At 40.7% G+C, this 13,571-nt stretch overlaps 1 protein-coding gene across 5 annotated transcripts in view; it reads left to right on the forward strand.

The window, feature by feature from the left end:
* TJP1 (tight junction protein 1) overlaps positions 1-13,571 on the forward strand; it is a 69,712-nt gene that overhangs the window by 15,772 nt on the left and 40,369 nt on the right. For all 5 annotated transcript variants that reach the window (XM_041468726.1, XM_041468727.1, XM_041468728.1 and 2 more), the window contains exon 2: positions 12,142-12,198. In XM_041468726.1, coding sequence (XP_041324660.1) covers positions 12,142-12,198 — 57 coding nt within the window. The remainder of the gene's footprint in view (positions 1-12,141; positions 12,199-13,571) is intronic.

Consider the following 13,571-nt stretch of genomic DNA (forward strand, 5'->3'; position numbering starts at 1 on the left):
TAATCTTCAGCCTGGGGTTCGTAGGAATTCAGCTGTTTGGAGTGGGGTAGGGATGCAGTCTATAAAAGAGAAAATCCAACCCCGAAAAAACAAGAACATGGTGTTTTTAAAAAGTGCTTTTCTTAAGTTAGTATATAGTGGTTTGCATTCAGCTTTTCTGAAGAGGTCTGGTTGGGAACCACTGGTGTAGTGAAAGGCAGTGGTGGGACTGCTGCCAGAAACAAATCAAAGAGGGGGATTGGGAGCAGGGCAGCTGATGGCGCTGGGCAGTATCTCAGGGCTGGTTTGGTGCCTCTTGTTCAGTCTTGGCTCCCCAGTGGAGCTGGTTTCATTGCTGCTCTTTAAGAAGATGAGGAGTTACGATTGAAATAAAAAGATGTTTTGGGTGGCAGGGTCACCTCTGTCTGCTGTGTGTCCTTTTAAGGAAAGGGAAAAAAGCATGGACGTGTCTTACTGGTTCTTCCTGCTTGCTGGTTCTTCTGGAGCTGGTCTTATATTCTCTTGTGCTTGTTAGTGGCCTTGGCTCCTCAAGAGAAGGGAATAGATCACTTAAAAAAAAAAGGAAAATATTAATAAATTGGAAGTTAGAAAAATATGTGTTTTCTATAAAACATGCTTGTCTTTAGTGAAAATGAGGTTTCTTTTGTCCTCTGAAATGAAACCATATCTGAAATGCCATATTTTGCAAATCTCTAATAGTATAGCCAGGATTAGGAAAGAAAAAAAATCCCACTCTTAACTGGCTGTGAATAAGTAATTGTGTTACCCATGAAAGCAGCAGAGAGGATTATCAAAATGTCTGCAGACACTTGTATGGGCAGTGTTTCTACATTCGTAGCCAATGGATAACCCACCTGAGAAGTTTCTATTGTGCTAGCTTCTCTTCTTGGCTGGTCCTTTTCCATCCCAGGACAGCCATCATCAGTGCCAGGCTGATTCCTTGTTTCACTTCAGAGTAGCTTTGTGAATAAAGGAGATCCTCTGTGCTGAGAATGAAAGGAGCTTAAGCTTTAGGCTGTTGCTGCTCCTTAACCCTTTGTGTTGCAGAGTAGTGGCCTCAAGGTGCTGTTTTAACAAGACACTCGATGTTCTCCAGTGTATTGGTCTGACAGCAGGCTCTGCTCCCCGCTGGCTGCTGTGCCTTGCCTCGGTTATGTTGTAGGATACCTCTTCACTTGCTTCACACAACTGAATTGCTTTTTCTTAGACCCCATTCACCCCTTTGCACCACTCTTTGGAAACTGAACCTTCACAATCACTTTGGTTTTTTCATAGTAGCAGTGGAGAAGTTTAATTTGTATTACATAGACACTGAACAAAAAAGGTATAAAGGGCTGATAAAAATTAAGGTGTTGATTGAGCTGTAGGAAGATGCTCCTTAAGATGTGTGAGCTCATCTGCAGGTCTGTGGGCTGCTGAATGCAATGGAACAGCTTAGCTTAAAAAAGCAAAGGAATTTTTCCCCCATCTCTTCTTCTGCGCTGTATGTTCAGAATTTAAATACTGGTTTTACTGACTGATACATCTTAGTGTTTTTTTTCTTTCTACACCTTCAACTTATTACCTGGTTTTGAGTTCTGTCAGAGCTATGTTACTCAGTTTTGAGATTGAATGCAGGGACAATTGTAGCATGCTATTTATTTTCTGTAACCCCTACTAATCATTAATGTGTTAGCTTTAGAAAGAGTTTTTCAGCAGGAAAATCCTGGAACAGACTGGTGTTCATGTAAGCAAGGAGAGACTGACACTTAACAACTGTCTCTCAAAGTGTAGTAGATTGTCTGCTTAAACAGATACTTATTCAAGGTAAGTGTTTTCAAAAAAGAGGAAAATCCACTTCATGGTGAAGTAATATGGAAGCTAGATGTTAATAGAATGGGGATAGTCCTTTTTGCTGAGGAAAAATGAGGTGTTTTCTGCTTTCCATGCTTGCCCGATAAGAAGGTTTAGGAATGTTTACCTTGCTGATAGCTGAATAAGCCCTTTGAATGCTGTGGTGGCATTTGTTACTTTGTCCTCCCAATCCAAGTCTCATGTCCTTGCCAAGGGGGTATGGCTGCTCTGGTTCTCATTCTCTTCTCTCCCAGTGACTTCCTGGACTTGTTTCTCTTCCCCTCTCAATGCACAAGCACTGCATCTGAAAGTCGAACAGAACCCTGCTGTGTTCCCTGTATTGTGTTTTTTAAACCAAACTGTTTGTTACCATTGTGTCCTTACTCCAAAGTCACTAACAACTTCTAACACAAGAAGTTAATCTTTTTCAAGGAGCTGGAGACTTAACATTATTTACCCTCTCTTCCTTTTTGAACTTCTGTCTTTCTGTATCCTTGATTTGGGACTTGCTTTCTTTGGATGTGTGAAGTTAATGTGAGCTCAGAGTTGTACTGTGTTCTGAAGATGCTGTAGTAGCCATGTGACTGCTAAAATTGAATTTCTTAACTGACAGTTACCCAAGTTGAAGGTGGGAAGATGCCATCTGGGTGTGTGGTTGTTCAGGGTAGGGAAGGACACTTTCCCTGAAATTTCTTGCTTAGTGGTTGGTTGGGATTCAGAGGAAGAAATTCTGTACCCACAAGCAGGGCGGGGGGTGAAAGTCTTATTGCCCAGTGACCTATTTCTTCATACTGAGATTCAAGGGGTAAAATATCAGGAAACACACTCCCACCCCACTAATCCTGTTCCTACAAAAATAGTTGTCAACTGCTTCCATGAGGCAAAGTGAGGTGTGTGTGCATATGGTCAGAACACCTGCATTTCAACTGTTAATTTTAGGAAAATTTGGTAAATTACCTAGAGAATGTATAGTTTTGCTGTGGCTGTGTTGACTGTAAAAAGCAAAATCAAAACAAACGATACCCTCCCCCCCACCTCAAAATTTTAAAGAGCCTCTGTAGGCTACTCTTTTATTGTCAAAATGGAAGATGTCAAGGCTGTAATTGTGCACCTGTAACTGGAATTGTAATGCAAGCCTCTTAAACATTTATTCATACTTGCAAGCTCTGATCTTGGAAAATCAGCCCAGCTCTGTCTTAGTGGGATGCTGTTACCTGTCCTGAGGCTCTTATTTGACAGATCTTCAGAGTATAATGATCTGAAATGTATATGGTGCAGTGCTTGGTAACTGGATTATGATTCTCTTGATTAAAAACAAGGTGAGAAGCATTCTATCTTTGGATGAAGTGCTTGAATGCTTTGGTTGCTGCTCTGATGTCTATATTCATGTTGGTTATTTCTTGGTGGACATATCTTTTACTTGTGTGCATTTTGTCTTTGTACTTTTTAAATAAGAAGCCATAGAGATGATTTATTTAGGCTTCTTATAGCTAATACAGTATTATTTTGCTTTCTTTGATACTGGTCCTGTGCTCTTCTTCTCCCCTAAGGGAAAAACCAAACTGGAATAACTCCAGCTGATGTTCTTTATGAGAGACAAAACACTGAAGCCAAGCTGTGTATAGGAGTAGACATGGAGGTTGTGTCTGCAGTAGGATGATTTGATTTGGTTTCAGAAATGTGCTGGAAATGCGACTTACATAGAATCACACAGTAATTAAGGTTGGAAGGGACTCTGGGGATCAGCTAGTCCAAGTCTGTGCTCAAGGCAATTCTCACCAAATCTGATTTATAGAATAATTGCAGAACAGTGAGGTCAGGTAATCTAGAGCTCAGCAGAGCTCTGGAGATCATCTAGTCTAGCCCCATTCTCAGAGCAGGGTCAGCTACAGGGCTGTCCAGAATCTTGTCCAGATCAGTTTTGAGCACCTCCAAGGATGATATTCCATGGCCTTCCTGGGCAGTCTGCTCCACCATTTGACCACCACTGTGGTTTTAGAACAAACCCACCAGGTAGGTAGTGTGTGACTGGAATTTGCTGCTCTAAGCTGTGTCAGTTGCTGTGGCACTGGTCCCAGCTCTGTGCACTTAAGCAGGGCTTCTTTTACTTTGGTGGGAGGCTGTTGTTTGAGCTTTTACATTCCCAGGGCTGCCTTCCAAACTGGAGCAGTTGCTCCTGTTGGAGTTGAGATGAACTGCTGGGGATACAGGTAACAATGACCACATCACACTTGCACAAGATATGATGGATGGGATTTTTTTGAGGATGGAAACTAGTAGGAGGGCAGTGTGTGCTGCTTAAGCTGCTTTTATTGTGGTAAAATAATTGCTTTTCAAGTTGCATCCCGAGATTTAAACGATTGAAATATTACATGCGTTCCTTGAAGATCTTGGTTTTGAAATGGTACAAAAAATAAAATCATATTTGAGGTAAATAATGAGAGGATAAATCCATTCAATTACATGTTACAATTTATACTCTAAATTAGGAATCTTTAGGTCCTAATAATACTGACCTAGGTCAATATGGCAGTGAAACTACTTAAAACGAAAGCAAATTGCAAGTTGTCCGTGCTTCTCTGTGGCAACATCCTTTGCTGAGGGCAGAAATGTGGCTTGCCACTTTGCCTTTTTAGCCTCTGTTCTGTGTGATTTTGCTATCTTTTGCTAGTGTACTGGCCTGGAGTAGTGATCTGTGAAACACTACTGCCAGCACTTTGGAGTTTGTGATCCTACGTGGTTTCACTGCCAGCTGGAAAGCAAAATGGAAAGAAGCAAAACAGACAAGGATCCCAAATTCAAGCACAGTTTTCCCACGCCTTAGCCATCAGGAGCTGGTAAGCTTTGCTTAGCTGCTGGCAGATACTGTTTCCAGGGTGGTTGAGTGGTATTCTTCATCTGAAGTAACTTGACCTGAGATCATTTGAGATGTAGCTGCGTGCGGGTCTTGCACTCTGGTTTGTTTTGCCTTATTCCTGAGTGTCAGCCTTCTGCCTTTCATGGATAATGTGATTTACTAGGCCTGTGTCATAAACACTTCTATAAATACTCAGATTTAACTGGATCTGTAATCCAGTATTTAATTATTTAACTACAATGCAGTATCCCTCCAAATTTGTGCATACTGTTCTTGATTAGGGCTTTTTTTGGGAGAGAGCTCTAGTATTTTTTTTGCATTGAGCAGCAGTACCACTAAGCAGAAGGTTTTATGATCTTGTCTGTGATGTGTGAAGCTTGGAGTTGAGAGGCCATTCTGGAAAAGTGAGTCATGCTAAACAGGCTGGGTAGTGCACAGATGTGGGGAGTTAAACACTGAGCTACTTTTTTAGCTTGATGAGAACAGTGCCCAGAAGTTGGAGCAAAAATGTCTCTTGTAGAAAAATTTGTCAAGAAAACCAGTGATTAAGGAATGCTTTTAGATACATGCAGTATCTTTGTATTCAAAAGGTAGCCACTAACCTTGAGGATTCTAGATCAGCAGGCATTGGAAATTGTGTTGACTAAGGTAGTGTCTTGTGGTTTTGGAAGCACTGGGAGAATTGAGTGGAATGGTTGAACAACCTAATTATTGTTAAAATGTGTATGTAGATATTTAGTCCTAGTTTTTCCTCTCAAGGTTGTTCTAGATAACTAGCACTGTTCAAACTGTCCATATGTACTGTTGTAGAGACTTTGTATTCTCAGAGTGATCTAAATCAAAATAGGTTCATTTTATTGACATGCAGGGTTGACATTTCTGTGGTGGTTTTTTTTTGTTTGTTTGTTTTTTTTTTTTTACTTGGATTGTGTATTGTTATCTGAAGAGCAGCTTTAATTGTGGTTTTCCTCATACAGACTTTTCATGAGGTGGGCTGTTTAGTGTAGGTGAATGTTTGGGAGAAGTGGAACTCTTCACTAGAGCTTGGAACCCAGGATACCAAATGGAGAAAGATTACAATGGGCACTACTTTAATTTTTGGTGGTTAGTACATATGCTTCAGAGAAGAATAAGGTTTTTATTTTTGTTTCAAGAAATGGTTGATGTCACTTCTGTGGATGTACACTCAGACAGAACGTGGGACTAAAGACTGGCTTCTCAGCTTCAGTGATTCTGCAAAGTTTTTTTATACATATCTCAAAAGAGTCCTTTAGTGTGTGTTTTCTCCTGCATTTCCCACTGCTGTGTAAAAGAGATAATCAAATAGACAGACAACATGCACCTGATGCTCTGTGGCAGTCCCTGAGTCCTTAGTCTGATCTCTTGAATCTTCTCTCAAAAATATCTTCAGGGAAGCAGTCCTGCTCCTTGGAAGGAATGATGATCAAGTGAAAAGCTGAAGATCCAGGCTGTTTGCAGAGTGTAGGGCAGACATAGCAGGGTGTGGGTGGGAATGCAGCTGTGGCAGTGTGCAGTTTGCTGTGGTGACCCTGCCTGGTGCTCTCCTGGCTGCCTGGGCTTGCTCCAGGAGTTGGCTGCCAGTGTTTGAAATACCTCAAGTAACTCTGAGGTGCCTTGTGAGAGGCTGTGGTGCATTGTGTATGTGTTAGACTATGGAAGACAAAGCTCTCCTTTCAGTTGATAAAATCAGTCAGATAATGGGATTCTGACCTCATTGCACTAATTGCTGGGGAACAACTGTTAAAAAATGGGCCCCCTGCCCCCAGTCAGCTGAAGGCTTTTATGATAAGACAATTGGAGGGAATCTGTTGGAATTTAAGGTGGCTGTAGTTTAACTAGGCAAGGACAAAGGTGAGAATCTGTGGGAACTCATCCTGGTCAGTGTTGGAAGCAGCACTGTGCTGCAGCTGAGTGCTGAAGGATGCTGTGTGTAGGGAAATGACCTCTTCATTCCTTGTTCTGGGCTGGCTGAGGAAGATTCTGTTTTCTTTTCTTGTACTTCCTCAGGAAGCTGTGTGTTTTGGATATTGACTTTGATTATGTTGATTTTTTTAAAGTGAATGATAAATATCACCCCCCAGATGCATAACAAACTGAAGAAATACTTATAAGAGTTTCAAATTCTGATCGTTCTGATAAGCACTTTTAATTCTTGTTCCCACAAGTGCAATCAAAATGTATTGATTCTGCATTTAACTTTTAGAACCTGGAAGTTCAATAACATCCTACTGCTGAACTGGACTTCCCCAAGAATAATGGAAAATTAATTTTAGAAGCAAATAGAAATGCAGCAAGATGGGTGAGGTGTATGTATGTCTGGTTTGTCATTCTGAAGAGCAACTCTCTAAATATAATATTACAGATAATACTATATGTAATACAGTATTATAGAGTATATACAGAGTAAATACAGCATTTTTTCCCTTTTTTGGCATGGCCCAATACTAGTTCTTCCTTCTAATTTTTTTGTCTTGAATAAGAACACTGTCACAGTTGTTACATTTTTTTCAGGATAAATAGGAATGCTTTTTGACATGAGCATTTTATTGTAAGTATGCTGTACACAACATGAGACTGCAGGCTTGAAGCTAAGCTGGTGTTCTTTCCGTGGTTGAGTTTGTGATCTGACTGTTCACTTGCTGTGGTTTGCTTGCTGTGGTTGAAAGAGCTCACAGCTGTCAGACACCTTTCCTCTGCCCACTGTGTTTTGTGCAGAACAGGAGCAATAAGCCCCCTGAGGTAGCAAAAGCAGTTGCTTCATTTTATTGTCCTTAGGACAGCTGTCAGTGCTGATCTGAAAAACCAGGCTGGTAAAGATGCTAAATGTAACTTAGTGCTTCCCACAGGAGGTTCCTTTTGTGTAGTCCAGAAGAAAATCTATTTTAGCTAGATATTATTTTCTTTGAAAATATAATAATCTCATTGACCTTAGTGAGGAATGTGTGGGAATGGATGGCAGTTGTAGATATTTAAGACTTACATTTATTTATCAGAAATTACTGTTAAATTTTACTAAGAAATAACATGGTTAAAAACTCATTTGACCTCACGTGTCAAAATTTGATCACAATTGAGGAAACAGTTCCTTAAAATCTGTCTTGCTGTTGGAATACAATTCACTTCCTATGAAAAGCAGCTGAGTTAGGGAGCAATAATTCCTCCAGTAAGTCCCCCTAGACTTGGAAAGAAACATTGGGAAACTATTCTGGCTTGGATTTCAAGAATGTGTAGGAGCTCTGGCCTTAGTCTGAGCTGAGGTGTAGAAATCTAAAAAGTGTTAATCTGCAAGAAACCTGCCTTTGGGAACTGTATTATTTGTATCATTTTAAGGTAGAATACTGGTTTCTGTGGCTGTTGTTTGAAGCTTTCCAAATGTAAACTGGAACTTTCTTCTCAAGCCTGTGGGTGGCTTCGGTGCTGCTGCTGGCAACAGCTTTTTCACCTGCAGTGCAGGTAAACTGAGCAATGCTATTTGCAGCATCACTGCATTGCTCAGTTCAGTAGCCAGTGGTTCTTTTTGGGTTGTGTTTTTCCTTCAGGATGCTTGGAAGAAAAGCATATGTGTGCATGTGCACACATACCCAGATATGTGTAAGAAGGTTAAAGTTGGATGAGAAAAGGCATGGTATTAAAAAAAGAAGAAAAAAGCACAAAAAACCCCAATAAAAACAACCAAACCAGCCCTTGAGGAGAAGGAAATAAATATGTTGAGAAGGAGAAGAAAAAAATGTTGTTTGAAGGACTCTTGTAAGCCCACAAAGGGAGCTTTCTGAAAATATGTTTACTTTGAAATGTTTATTTCTCAGGGCAATTCCAAAGATGAAAGAGTTGAACAAGACTTGATGTTTCCAGGATTCTGGGTAAATGATAAGTTTCATAACTTCCATATTGATGAATTGCAATGTCATGTATGACTCTGTCCTTTAAATAGTAACAAAACACCCAACCCACAAACAGATCCATTTTCCATATACAGAGCTAGGAATACTTATTGTCTATAAAACAGTGTTTAGGATGAGCTTAAGGAAACTTTTCACTTTAATAAAGCAAAAGCATCAAATAAATCACTGGAGTCATGATACCATAGTTTTTTCTGTTCTTTTTGTTCTTAATATATGTGCTCAGTTCTGGGCTCCTCAGTACAAAGAAGACCAGGAGTTGCTGGAGAGGGTCTGGCATTGGTCAAGAAGTTGATGGTCTGGAGAATCTCTTATGAGGGAAAAACTGTTTAGTCTGGAGAAGACTGAGAGGGGAACCTCATTAATGCATATAAATAATCTCCCAGGCAGGTGCCAAGAGGATGGTGCCAGACTCTTCAGTGGTGCCCAGCAGCAGGCTGAGGAGCAGTGGCCATAAATCAGACACAAGAAGTTTTACCTCAGCATGAGGAGGAACTTCTTTCCATGGAGGGTGGCAGAGCACTGGCAGAGCTGCCCAGGGAGGGTGTGGGGTCTCCCTTTCTGGAGTCGTTCCAAAGCCACCCGGACACATACCTGTGTCACCTGCTCCAGGTGACCCTGCCTTGGCAGGGGGGTTGGACTGGATGATCTCCATTGGTCCCTTCCAGCCTTAAAAATTATGTGGTTCTGTGTGATTCTGGGATGTAAAGTCATTGGTAATACAGATGTAGGAGTTTGCAATGTTGTCCACTTGCATTTCAAAGGTGTTACAGGGTCTCTGTTAAATTACTATAACTCTAGACTGGGGTATCATAGTATTTTCCTATATTCCTAGTTTTTGGGTGTTAGGCTGTATATATTTCTCAATTCCTGGTGAGTCACCTTGATTTTCCTTAAATTAGTGGTGGATAGCATGAAAAATAGAACACTTTGGGTATGGCCTAAGAGCAGCATTGCAACAGGGACCTCAGCTGATGGTAACACAGGCTCATTCTTCTGCCTCAGTTGTCAGTGCTAAGTGGGGTGAGTACCTTCACAGGTCTTCTTCAAACTTCCCTTGGTCTTTTGTGAGTGAATGCAGTTCTTTACAGATCAGAAACTAACTCAAGTAAGCAGTTTGCGTCAAAGCCAACACTCACCTCAGACTGCCTTTGAACTGTTTTTACTGTTCTTGATTGGACTGTTTGGGCATGCAGAAAGAATGAAAATAACATATTACTTGCTTTGCTGTGTAACTAATGGATATTTGATGTTTCCAAGCCTTGTGCATTTGAAATGGATGTATTAGTAAAATCTAGGGGAGGTGATGATAGCAATAGTGTGAACAAAGAAATGGAGAACAAAATGGAAAGACTGAGCTTCTGCAGAAAGGAGAAAGGCTTTAGAAATGGCAGCCTCAATGTGACTGAGCAGTGAGTGCCCTGTCCATGTTTAGAAAGGCTGGTGAGTTTGTGAGATTGGTTTGGGTTTTTTTTACATTTGTCTTGGGTTTTTTAATGAAGTAGTAAGTCTTCTCACTGTTCTCAGAAGCATGTTACATATGGAATTTCTTTTTTTCTTACTCATGGCTTAGCTGTTACCTTGCCCTGCTCTAGCTCTGGGTTTGCCAGTTCTGCTAGATCCAGTGGGAGCGGTGCTGAGCTGGTTAAACTGGGTTTTATCAGTTTGTGCCATATCCAGAGCCACGGGTGTTGTTTGCCCTGTGCACCCAGCTCCAGCAGGGAGGCACCAGAACTCACAGCCATGGAAATCAGGCACCCTGAGCCAAGGAGATCGGACTGTGCTGGCTCAGGGGCCTCTGCTGCTGACCCAGGGCTGGACCTGCCAGCGCTGCCAGGGCAGGCACAGAAAATGAGCAGGGTTAGCTTCTCTTGATCATTGCAGGTAAAAATGAGGCTGCCTATTCCATTTACAATGTAAATTACAACTTTTGCAGTCCTTTATTGGATGTCTGTTGCACCGTCTTCTGAACAGGAGCTACTTAGAGCTTTTTGCTGAAGTTTACTTGCAGAGATAAGTCTTCACTTGTTGATGAGATGTTTGGCCTAGAAGCTCTTGCCAAAACTAAGACAGAATGAGAACATCAGAAATAAGGAAGAAAATCAGTATTCCTTGACCGTTCAGCAAGCAAAACATTCTGCTTTGTTTCAAAGATGGCTTTGTGTGTGTAAATTGTTGCTGTTTTAGTATGTATTTGGTCTGTGTTTAAAAAGCTGGAGAGAAATAATCAAATTCTGGGGTAAAGTCTAATCAATTTATAATGCAAATGAGCAACATTTGGTACTATATTGAGCAGAATTACAGCTGTTTGAATTAAATACGTCACAGTTAAGTTGCGACAGCACTTTCAGGAGAAATGAACCCTGAAAGAGAAATGAGCAGTAATGTGGCACATCCTGACCCTTGAAATTCAAGCACAAAATGTGGAGGAAAAGTGCAGAGCTTCTTGGCATTATGAGAAGAACTTGCTTTTTGAACCCAGTTGCAAATTCTGATGTTCTGAAGTTGGATAAAGTTTTCAGAGGTGTTGTTTGTGAGACTAAACACTCCTACTACTGTTCCTTGTGATACAGGAGTGGATTAAAAGTTGGGAGTACTTTTTGTTGTAGTGACTGAGTTACTGTAATTGAAGCGAATAGAGAGCAAAGTAGATTTTCAAAAAACCAGCACCTCCATGTTGCAGGGATTTTTGTGTTCTGCTTTTGTTCTTTAATTAGTGGATTGCATGTTTATGAGGGGAGTGGGTATGGAGCAAAATACTAGACACTCCCTCTGGAAAGGTAGAAAATGAAGCAGCAGGATGTTCACTATGCATTTCCTGCTGCCTTCCTGCCTGTTTCCAGGCCTGGGCTCTGCTGGGTTTTCCTCCCTCATGCTATTTTGTCCTTTCCAAATGTTTGCTTGTCGTGGCACACTAAGTGGTGCTCTTTCAAGCAGAAATGCAGGTATGTCAATATTGTCATAATGTTACTGTTTAATCTAGTTACCTTAGAGAGGACCTTGTAATTTCTGCAATGCTACTGTTCACCACAGTAATTAGCCTACACTAAACTGCAGTCCATTAAATTTGACCTGTGTGCATAATACAATAGCACAGGTACTGTAATCTCTAGCTGGGTGCTAATGAATTAGCGGTAATCTGCATAGAGTTAAAACCAGCAAAGGAGAGTAAGTATAAATGTCAGAATATAAATACAGCTGATTGGACTGGCGACATCTACTATAATCTTAATGAGCAACCGAGAGAGCCTATATGACAAATGCTGCTTGTAATCCTTCCCTTGGAACTTTTAACTTCAAGCTCTGTAATCTATTTTGCCTATTCTTCCCCTCCCCCCTTCCACAGGAGCACAGGAAGTTCAGCTGTGACATATAAAGGCAGGAAATGTGTAATGAATGAGCCAGGCCAACTTCTTCTGTAGCTAGTCTATATGAATATTAATGCTGCTTTTGAATGTCAGTTTCTGTTGTGTTATTATACAACTATTGAAAGTGAAGTCTAATCTTTGGGGTTTTTTTTTTCCTTCTTAGAGCACAACAATGGAAGAAACAGCTATATGGGAACAACACACGGTGACTCTTCACAGGGTGAGTTCATACAATTGGCTGTGTGTGCCTAACGCAGGATACTGGTAGGTTTTGAAAACAATAGGAAAAAGCCAGATGTCAGGAAGTAAAAAGAGAGGAAACTGTCATATTCTCTTGTTTAAATTTAGAAGTGTTGTAAAAGCTCCATGTGATAGCTCTATTTGTTTGTTGGGTTTCAGAGATAAGCCTGCCTACGAATAACCGTGCTAGAAACCAAGCTTTAGATTACATCTGAACCTAACTGAAGGCAGGCAGAAATCTGTGTTCATTCATGGCAGTGCTGTAACTATGTGAGAAAGTTTTCAAACTTTATTTGCAGAGAAATAAAACAATGTAGTTGCATATAAATAAATGTATTTGAAGCTGTCTTGTTTGCTTGCTTACTTTCTTAAACCACTGGCTGGGAGTAGTGGTTCTGGGTGGTCAGAATGTGTACCCTGCACAAAGGAATGTGTGCTGGGAACCAGTGAATAGCCAGACTGCTTTTGCATTTAGACTGACTCCTCTTGTTTGAGTTACTCCTGAATTAAACTGAGTTCTGATGCAGCTATCAGCTATCTGAAGCTGTACAAGAGAGTCAGTAAGGGATTTTTTGCTTAGGAAAGGTCAGAGCAGGGTGGGATGCCATTTCTGGCAGCAACTTAGTATTAAAGCAGCCATGGAATCATGGTCCAAATAGCTGTATTCATCCCAAAAACAGGGAGATGTGGAAGTGTTTTCTCAAGGGAGCAAGTTATATCATTTGCCTTCAGTTCATCATAGAATAAAGGCATTTTAAAATTGTAGCTTTGGTGGGATAAATGGACAAAAGTGCGTATAGGTCAGCTGGGCAGATAAAATGTGAATTCTCTGTCAGACCTGTTAGCTGTTGATGCGAAAGGCTTTAGTCTTGATTCAATGTAACTGTTTGGGCAGGTGCCCTTTTGTGAAGGGAACAGTCACACTCAGTGTCACCAGGAGGCTGACAAAGTATCCCATCTCTGACTGCAGCCACATGTTGAAAGGAAAGTATAAATAAAAATGGAAATGTGTAGTGATGTTTATCTAGGCTACCCTTTAAGCTTCCAACAATTTTTAGGTCAAAAAGTTTTTGAGCAAGAAGTGTTATTTCTGTATGTAATTAATTGTCCTTTATGTTTTCATGTTGGAGCTGTCCAGTCATCCCTGTAATCTCTGTAAACTTCAGGTTTTTTACTTGTATTACTGATTAAATCAGTACCGCTTTATAGTCAAAACCAAACAAAAATTGCCATAGTAATACAAGGTTGGCTCATAGGCTTGGTGATAGCTCATTTTCTCTTAAAGGGGACCTTTTCCTGATCAGTTGGAGCAGTAATTTCAGTGACACCAGAAGTGAGACATTTAGTCCATGC

Source organism: Pyrgilauda ruficollis, unplaced genomic scaffold, assembly GCF_017590135.1.
Source record: "Pyrgilauda ruficollis isolate IOZ18807 unplaced genomic scaffold, ASM1759013v1 scaffold23, whole genome shotgun sequence".
Taxonomy (NCBI): Eukaryota; Metazoa; Chordata; class Aves; order Passeriformes; family Passeridae; genus Pyrgilauda; species Pyrgilauda ruficollis.